At 39.2% G+C, this 10,307-nt stretch overlaps 1 protein-coding gene across 1 annotated transcript in view; it reads left to right on the top strand.

The window, feature by feature from the left end:
* Nucleotides 1-10,307, top strand: part of LOC119422495 (alpha-1,6-mannosylglycoprotein 6-beta-N-acetylglucosaminyltransferase B) — a 249,262-nt gene that overhangs the window by 36,350 nt on the left and 202,605 nt on the right. Inside the window, exon 6 of the mRNA XM_037689870.1 lies at nt 7,420-7,584. Coding sequence (XP_037545798.1) covers nt 7,420-7,584 — 165 coding nt within the window. The remainder of the gene's footprint in view (nt 1-7,419; nt 7,585-10,307) is intronic.

A 10,307-nucleotide genomic window follows, 5' to 3' on the forward strand; every position in this document is an offset into this window, starting at 1 on the left:
ATATATAGTTATTATTTTTTTTTTTTTTTACAAGGTTCAAGAGAAATACTGTATCGTAAACAACAACATGGTTTGATGCAGAAAGATGTGCACACCTTGATATTTTTGTGATGGGAGAATGTTTCTGCTGTTTGTCTTTACAAATCTTTTTAAGCTCAGTCCAGTTGGATGAGGACTGTAGATGAAGCCATTTTATGGTCTTTTTAAAGATGTTCCACAGCTCAGGGTTCTGGCTGTGCCACTCGAACAATCACTGATTTGTCTCTAAACTACTTGTGACTTATCTTCACTGTAAGCGTTGGGTCATTATCATGTATCGTCATCTGAGGTCCTGAGCACCAAGGACTAGGCTATCTTTGAGGATTTTTCTCTACTTTTTTACCACTCAGCTTTTATTCAACAATTATCAGTCTCCCAGACTCTGCTGCTGAAAACTCCCACTGCATAATGCTGCCACCGCTATGCTTCATTGCTGGAATGGTTGTTTGCAGTTGAAAGAGAAAAATTGTACTTTTGTTTCTTTTAGAAATAACATTTAGAATTCAAACCAAATAGGTTAATCTTGGTAACACAGTTGGTAGAGCCTCTTTTTTTTTTTTTTTTTCATTTGCCCTTTATTTATACAGGTAGTCTCATTGAGTCATGAGAACTCATTTTCAAGAGAGACCTGTTTTTGGAAGCAAATGGTGGGGATTAAGGGCCTTGCTCAGGGGGCCAGAGTGGGGCGAATGAGGGTGGAGGCAGGTGTGGGTGTTTCACCTTTTCCACCCACATTTTGATTTTGACGGTACTGGGAGTTGAACCTGCGATTTTCTGATCACAGGCCCATCTTCTCTAGCCTCTGCGCCACCACTCCCCACAGAGCGGTTGCCTCGCAGCAAAAAGGTTGCTGATTCAAATCTTGGCCGGGACCTTTCTGGGTGGAGTTTGCATGTTCTCTCCGTGCATGTGTGCATTTTCTCCAGGTACTCCAGTTTACTCCCACAGACCAAAAACATGCATGCTAGACTGATTGGTAACTCTAAATTGTCTTTAGTTGTGACTGAGAGAGTGAATGGTTGTTTGACTCTGTGTGTCCCTGTGATGGACTGGAGACCTGTCCAGGTGTCCCCCACCTCTTGCACAGTGATTGCTGAATATGGGTGCAAGTAACCCCGCGACCCGAAAAGGAAGAAGCAGTTAAAGATAATGGATGGATGGATGTGCCAATTTTGGTTTTATCAGACTGAAAAATAAGCCTCAGTCTGAAAGCACTTCAAGCACCTGCATCGCAACCATTATAAGTGAAGGGGACGTGCCCCACCCCCCCACATTCAAAGAAATATTCATTTGGACCACACACACACACACACACACACACACACACACACACACACACACTTTTACCATTAAATGTTATTTCAGTCAGTGCAGTTTCTCTTTCTTTGTGAACAAATCCATTCCACTTGATTAATAGGAGAATACTCAAAACACTAAAATTCCACTCCAGGTTTTCCTGGTGTACATTTCAGCAGCATGCAGTGTGTCTGCTCTGCGTCTCCTCCTGCCTCGGCAGAGAACGCCCTCAGGTGCAGGAGGTAGAGATGCCTCTGTGTTGCTTGCTCACAAGTTTAGCGAGCTTAGTGCATGCAGTTGTTGACCGGGGGGTTGATCATAAACATATATTCATGTTAGGAGGATGCTTGAAAGAAGTGGAGCGCTACGTCTGTAGCATCTTAGCTTAGCAGTAACTGTGCTGCTCTAAGACGCTGCAGGTGTAAGATGCTGTGTGTTAAGGTGCATTAAAGTTGAAATGTCTTTAAAATCCCACACCTTGTTGTCCTCAAGCTTTGTGAGAAACATCATTTAGATGAGTAGTGTTGAACACAAGTAAAAAAGTCCAGTGATGATGTTTTATATTTCTCTATGAAAACAAATAGAGGCTTCTATTGAACCGCTCTGTCATACAGTCCAGATTGTTGGAGGCCTGCAGTTCTGATTGTTCTTCTGGAACCTAGTCCAATCTCCACACATGATCTCTAAAGCTCAGTTAGACTGACCGTTGGGGTTGTGCTCACTTATAGCATCTCACAAGGGCCTTTCTCCTTCTTTTGGAGGAGTCCTGGCAGTGCCAAACTTTATCTAAGTGTGAACTTTGTTGTGCTCCTTGGAGCCTTCAGTGCAGCAGAAGTTCTGTGTTGCCTTCCCCAGCTCTGTGCCTTGTAAAATATCAGTCTCTGAGCTCTGCTGCGAGTTCCTTTGACGCATATGTTTTTTTTGCTCTGATTGTCAGCTAATAGGCCTATAGAGAGGTGAGGTGTTTGCAAATAATGTTCAATCAATTGTATTTACTTCCAAAGGACTCTAATCAAGATGTTGAAACATTTCAGCAGAGATAAAGAGAAATGGGAGACAGCTAAGCTACATTTCAAATGCTACAGTAAAAGTCTGTATGTTGCGGGAGTTTCAGAGAAACTGAGACGTTTATTTTCTAAACATAACGTTCCAGTGGCTTTTAAACCCCAAAATACATTAAGGCAGAGATTGGTTCATCCCAAAGATCCAGTCCCCCGGCACAAACAGAGTAATATTGTGTATGCTGTTCAGTGTCAGGACTGTGATCAGTCTTACATCGGGGAAACTAAACAGCCACTGGCCAAAAGGATGGCCCAGCACAGAAGATCAACATCATCAGACAAGGATTCTGTGGTCTACACTCATTTCCAGACCAGCGGTCTCTCTTCCAGGGATGAAGATGTTCACATTCCTGATAGAGAGGAACGATGGTTTGAGAAAGGAGTAAAGGAGGCCATCTTTGTGAAAATAAACCATCCATCATTAAACAGGGGTGGAGGCCTCCATGTTCAATTGTCCCCCTCTTACAATGCTGTTATTGCTAGTATCACTCAGCCCCCTGTGAATAAAAAGTGGCCATCAGTGTGCTAACAACCACTTGTTAGGCTGATGTAGGGCTGGGCAATATCATATCCTTCACGATATTACTGGTAAAAAAAAAAGCTTGCCCGGACAAATAAATTATATCATGATATGCTAATTTCATGACGTAATACGTCAGGCTGCCCCACCCCGTTAACAGAACCAAGTGTGCCGAACGACCAAACCGAACTGTGCACCCCCCCTCCACCTGTCGGTACTGGTGTAACTCTAATTAGTTGCGTGCAATACTAGCTAGCTAAAAAGCTAAAAACAAACAACGCGTGGCTCAGCTGCATCTCTCCATTCAGCTCTAAACTTCAGGTACAGACAACTCAAATGTCTCTCCCTCCCCCCGCTCTAAGCTGCCGGCACAAACGTAGTTAGTCTTTTTTTCTCTTTCCCCACCCCGATCTGAGCTGCCGGTACAAACACACGTAGCTCAACTGTTTCTTAATTCCACAGTCAGTCCATCCATGGACCAAGAAAAGTGTCAGGTGATCAGAGACAGAGCATCAGATAAATTGAATCATTCCTGCAGGAACAGAGGAAGCTGAAACACCACAAGCTTCAGGGTCAGCTGATCACCTTGTTACAAGTTCTGGAAGTTATAGCTCATTTAAAGACAACATATATTTTGTTGTACGTTACATTTATTCTCAACAGATCTTAAGCTTCATTTTATTCAGTTATTTTGGGAAACTTCACCTACACTTTAGTTTTTGTGGTGGATTTTATTGATCTATATTTTGTGCATACTTTTTCAATCTAAATAACAGAAGGATCATTTTTATTTTTTAGTTTTATACTTGGAGACTGAATACTTTACTAAATGAAGTAATTTAGTAAAATTACCCCGTTTTTTAAATTTTACATAATACTGCAAAGCAACATGTTAAGTTAATTTTGTCAAATAAATAACTATGATTTCTGTTTATTTTTTTTGTTTTTTTGTTATATCACAAAATTTATCTTTATCGTCAGAATGCTCTGAAATATCACAATATTATATTTGAGCCATATCGCCCACCCCTAGGCTGATGGTCCTCCTTGATCATGTGAGCAGCTGGGTTTGGCTGTCAGCAGCAAACTGGTTGATCCACTATGAGAAGGGGCTATTTGTAAGACTGAGTTTACTGCAGCTCCTCAGACTGAAGAAGTCTTTTGGATAAAAGATGAAACGTTTCAACAAGTATTTTTTTTTAATCCATCCAAAAGACCTGGCTTAACTTTGTTAGATTTTTTAGGACTACTGAACATGCATCAGGCTACAGTAAAAGGTCTGATTACTTATGTAAATGTGATACTTAAGCTTTTTAATTGTTTTAAAAATATATTTTGTTAAATTTAGTTTGTATTACATCTTTATTGGGTGCTCAGTGTAGATTACTGAAAAAAAAAATCATTTATTATATCAGGCTGCATCAAACTAGAATTGAGAACAGTGTAGGTGGTGTGAATACTTCCTGAAACCCTTATGCTTTTGCCTTGTTTTTATCCATTTACTGTCACATTCAGCAGTAGGGTTTAAAGCTATGTTTTTTATGGAAACTTAAACATAAAAATGATATTATGTATCTGCTTTTAGGGAAACCTTTTCTAAAAGACAAAGTGGAACATTCACATTCCTGTATATTTTCTTAGACTCTCATTGTAAATAAATCTTCAAGGGTATAAATATCCGACTTTCAGTAAATGCAACCTAACAACAGTGCAAAAAATGAAATACAGACTGAAAATAAGACCCAAAACAAGGTAGTAAATCAGATAAATTAAATGTAATTTACTTATTGTGCTGCAGTGGTTTCATTCTGATTCTCCTACACACAAACCCACTGAAAGTTGCCATTTTGGCCAATTTATGTGAAAGTTCAGTTTTTGCCTGCAGCATTTTTAAATCTGCACAACCATTTGCTCAGATTGAAATGTCCCTTATTCATCAACAAGAAAAAATCAAGCAAATGTGCCATGTTTCTTCAGAGAATTACACCAACACTAAGCGAAAAAATTCAAGTAATCAATCCCATTTTCTCAATACCAGTAAAGAGCTGGTGGTAATCCTGTGCCTGTAAAGAAGCTGCTGAGTTACAGAAGGGTGAGCATTCTGCCCTCATGGCTGCATAACTGTTAACCTTCATCAGAGCCAGTTAGCTGGTAATTAATGCAGGCTTGATCCTCATCATTGTTATCTGCCTCCTCCTTGTTTTTTTACACTGACTTTGGGTTCAAAGAGCAGTTCAGAACCATCCCTCTGCAGAAATTAATACACAAACATAATCTGAGTCCTCCAGAAGTTCATGCAATGCAACTTTCTACAGCTAATGGAAAAATGTTTTTATTTTTAAATTGACAACTTCTAATACTGACTGTCTTTCATTCGTTGGAATAATTTACGCAATGATATAATGATGAAAAGTAGGATGATCTCCATTAGTAAATTTAATATAAAGTGCTTTGAATTCAGACATTAACGTAATAGAAAAGAAGATTCCTTATTACGCATTTAGTTGATAGCTGTTCTCAGTCCTTTTGTCCGGGTCAGTCATTTAGTACACCATAACATTACCACATGAAAATATTAATTAAATTCTTTCATGGACTTTCCATTAGTGCAACAATAGTTTTAAGCATAAAAATAACTTCCATAGTGAGGTCCTAGTTGCAACATATGAGGGTCTTGGATGGAGAAAGATGGCAAAGATGACTGTGCCCATTACGTGGGGCGTGCTCGTACTGTCGTGGGTTGGCCTTTAAAAATGTGAAGCAGGACTGAGTAATACACCCTCACCATGCTGTCAGCATTCTGAGAAAGTTATTACCATGTGATTCTAACAATTAATCCACACTCTCCACTATAAAAATACTGTGCCAACCTCAGGTATATGAAGGAAAATTAAAACACGGTCATGGAAACAACGTAGCACAGACATGAAACTTCATGGTAGCGTGTCATTGATCTGTTAGCTTGAAGCTATGTGCTGCCTTTGACTGAGAGTGTTGGGCCAGTGTGGCGCCCAGCTGTGGACTGATCATTGGCGTACATCGTGGTATCTTTATGGGAATATGTAGATGATGTGTATATCATGGTGACAGTGTAGGAGAGCACCTTGAGCATGCCAGAAATAGCAGGTAAAACCTACTGTATGTGGCATTTAATAAGAGTGTGACGTCACGTGTGCCGCAGTATGGAAGCACTGATGGGAGCTCCGCTTCAACTCGCTCTTTTTTTGTTCCTGTTTTTGTGCACCTACACTGCACACCCACGCTACGGGTATGACTGTAACACACGTTTGGAATTTTGTGTGCCTCTGACTTGCCATCCTGCCATCATGGTTCAGTTTCTGACCCCCTTCCAGCCTTCCAGGCTGAGGCTCTGGCCTGTCATGGCAACCATCTCCATGATCCTTCATCTTCCTGCATGGACCAAACTCTACTAAACATTTCAGTTTCACAGGGAAACCTTGGATGTTCTGTGTCTGCCAGGCCAGATTCTGGAGGGCAGTTACTGTCCGTTGCCGCGGTCGTTATTATGATCATGCTGCTGATGAGACCGCGCTGCTAACAGAACCACACTGCTAACAGTACCATGGCGCTAATGGGACCATGCTGCTCAGAGAACCTCACTGCTAACACAACTACTCTGCTAATAGGACCTTTCTGCTGTAGATGTATTTCTTTTTCACTTTTGTCACCTTGTTTTTGTATTTTTGTTGCATGCTTTGGTATTTCTTGTTCTTGTTGTATTTTTGGCGAGTCTCGTCCTGAGCCTTTAGATGCATTGTTGACCTTGTGTTGATCTGCATTTGACAATAAACCTATAAGAGCGTTGCAGTATCACAACTGCCTTCACACTGAAGGAGATTTTCCATATTTGCTATGATCCAGCCACGTTTTAATTGTTTGTGAAGTTCATGGGTCTCCATTCAGTGTGAAAGGGGTGTTTTCTAACTTCTGTGTGTTTAGAACCTCAACACAAAAATTCTTAACTCTTTAGTGTGTAAATGTCAGTATGGATAAAAACTGATGCAGCCTTTTCTTTCCAGTGACCCAAATTGCTTCATAGTGGATTTTTAAGTGTTTACCACAAATAGGGCTGAGCTATGGTTGTTTTCAGAGGAGAGAAGTCTTTACTGTTTATAGCACTAGTTAAAAATGCATGGAGTTGTGTTGAGACTTCTTTCCATATTTTTCTGTGATGATGGAAACTAAAGCTGCCAAGTGAACAAGGTCACATTCTCCCCTGAAATAATTCTCCAACGTATTGAAACTTCCTCACAAAGGCAGAATCACAATGACATTTTTTTTTAAAGAAAATACAGAGTTGTCACCATATAAAGTAAATTTATCTTCACACGTCAAAGTAATGTTGTCATTGCTTTATTAGTTAAAAAAAAATCAACATTAAACTGTTAAGATGGAAAGTGCTAAAGGTTGAGCTTCTTTTATTATATTTCTGTTTCGCCTCTTCTAATCTTTCATTATAGTTTATTTTTATTATTCCTCCAGGCTGCTTTTCGCACAGACCTTTCTGTCCTGCTGGAGCAGGTCGGGAGTGGAAAGGAGTCCCTCAGCTTCATGAAGCGCAGAATTCGACGCCTCGCTCAGCAGTGGGCAACAGCCGCCAACCGTCTGGACGTCAAACTGGGGCAGCGATGGAGAGACCAAAAAAAGGCAAGGAGCTGGCTACGTAACGTGTCGAGAATTTGTTGCAGGGTTGTTGAAACTGCTCGTCACTTGTCTCGTGCTCACTGTAGACTGGATCTGGATGAATCTCTGCATGCACCAATATATTTGTATTCATACATGCCATGGACATCAGTTGCTGTTTGAAAATGCAACTTTGATGTTCAAAGATTCAGATTCAAAAACCACAATCTCGGCCTTGTCTGAGTTTTAAACAGAGTATGAAGAGTTATCCCGGTTGTTATATCTTTTAGACAAGCTTGTTAACAAAGTAACTGATTGGATTCATCAGGTTTCAAGGACAAATATAACTGAGTATCATCAGTATAACAATAAACTGTTATCCTGTGCTGTCTAATAACTTTACCTAGTCGAATATATAATGTAAAGCGTATTGGTCCAACCACTGGACCCTGAGGAACTCCATGATTCAATTCAATTTCAATTTCATTCAATTTCAATTCAATTCAGTTTATTTATATAGCGCCAAATCACAACAAAGTTGTCTCAGGGCACTTTACAGAAACATTCACATACATAAAAGCCAATTAGTAAAGTTCTCTATCTGAGGAATGATAAAACTCTTATGTAAGAAGATGATTCCTTAATAAAATGAACAAACATTTATTTATCAGATAAATATGATTTTAACCATTTCAGTCTTTCCTTTAATCTCAATATAATGTTCACCCTCTGTACTAAAATATTATGATCAATTTGATCAAATTCAGCACTGAGATCTAACAGAACAAATATATTTTTGAAAGTATTAAAAGCTTTTAACTTTTGACCCAGCCATATAATTGAGATTTGTTTATTTTTATTCAATAATTTTGTTTTTTTACATATGTGATTATTCCAGAAACATTCCAATGCACAATTCAACGTCTGATAATATCATGAATAAAAGACCTGTGAAAAACTTGGTTTAAAAAACAAACTTTGTGTTTGTTCTACTGTGATCAAATGGTAGCAGTAGTGCTACTACAAACTGTGAAATGTGAAAAACACTGAAAACGACAACAGACATTGCAGCTTTTTTAAATTATTTAAAAAAAACATCTTGAAATAATGTGTGTCTAAGAATGCCCATCTTGAGTTTTCTATTTTAAACTCACCTTATTAATTTAACAGCCCTTGATATCATCATGATAGTCTGACCTGTTGTCTCTTTTAACTGCAAATGTCTTATTTATGTATTTATTCAAAGTCTATCAGTTCTGTTACTTTTGAATAGATCTTTTCTGCTGTATCACATAATAAAACAGCTTGCTGCTAAATCTGTTGTAAATGGGCTCAACTTCTTCCTACTGGTAGTCAGTCATGTCAAAGAAACAGCAGGAGAGTAAGAAATATTGATGTGGGGATGAATAATAGAGAAGAGTTGAAAGCAGGAGAGCATCTAAGGTGGGATGATGATGAATGACTGGGATTATGACGTGACGCCAAACATGTGCCAGTAACAGAGAGAGAAGAATGAGACAAGAAAGGAGCTACAAGAGGGGGATGGATGGGACTGTGGAATATAGATTAGCAGAGGATTGATGACTGGAGGGAGTAGTATGCTGCTGGGATGAGAGAGAAACTAGGCCTTGGAGACCATGTGACTGCATGTAGGCTTTTTCATTAGAGCCTGGTTTAAAATATACAGCTAAAGGAGCAATTTACTTTTCCAAATGGAAAAAAATCCATTGATCCCTCCCTGCTGCAATGCTCACTCTGCACTGAAGGAACTCTTTACATTTGAGCTCAGAATGTATTGATAAATGAGTATGACGATGCCAGAAGGCACTTTGAGTGTGCACACTGCCTCTTGTTTCCAAAATATTTCCCTTTGCCCTCTTTCTAAATAAAAGTTAACAAGGGTGGAAATGTTCGTCTGTCTCTCTGATTGATGTTCTCCTTCCTGGTTCTGCACTAAGGATTTGGTGTGCTAGATCACAGCCTCTTGGCTGCTCCAGCCTCATATTGCAACGGCAGAATATCTTGTGTTTGTAAGAGTTAACTGCTTGTAAAAAGCTGTTTATCTCAGTGATTTGAAAGTGTAAAAAGAAATGTGTATGAGTGTGTGGGTGTGTAGGTGTGTGCGCGCGCGCGTGCGTGCATGTGCATGTGCATGTGTGTCATTCTGTGTTTATGCTGAGGTTTATTTAAGTTTATTTTTAAATATATGCAAAAAATAGTTTCAATTCAGACTCACAGCTCTCCTTGTAAAAGGTGCCAATGCTGAAAAATTGAAGCATTTAGATTACAGTTTACACATTAGACAAACGTGAAAAAAATATATCAATCACGTGGCTCAACTGGAAATATTGTGCTATAAGATTTGTAACAGTATGTCTTAAAGGGACCTTCAACTAGTTAGAACTATAAACCTTATTTAATAAACAATTACTTTGGCTATAAAAATAAAACCCTAAAAATACTGTAGGCTGTTTAGTTTGTATAACTGTTTTTAAATTATTGACACAGAACTCACCGATTTATTTATGTTGCAATGCAAGCTAGGTAAATGATGTAAACATGCTGGTTCTGTGCAGGCTCCATTCAGCTTGAATGTTAATTTTGGACTTTATCTGATGTTCAGCCTTTTAAACCAGCCCCCATTAAACCAGCCTCTAGGGGGCACAAGTCAGTGTATCTCTTGTGCCGGTCCCAAGCCCAGGTAAATGGTGAGGGTTGTGTCAGAAAGTGCATCCAGCATAATTCCC

This window comes from Nematolebias whitei, chromosome 16, assembly GCF_014905685.2.
Source record: "Nematolebias whitei isolate Nwh7 chromosome 16, NemWhi1, whole genome shotgun sequence".
NCBI lineage: Eukaryota > Metazoa > Chordata > Actinopteri > Cyprinodontiformes > Rivulidae > Nematolebias > Nematolebias whitei.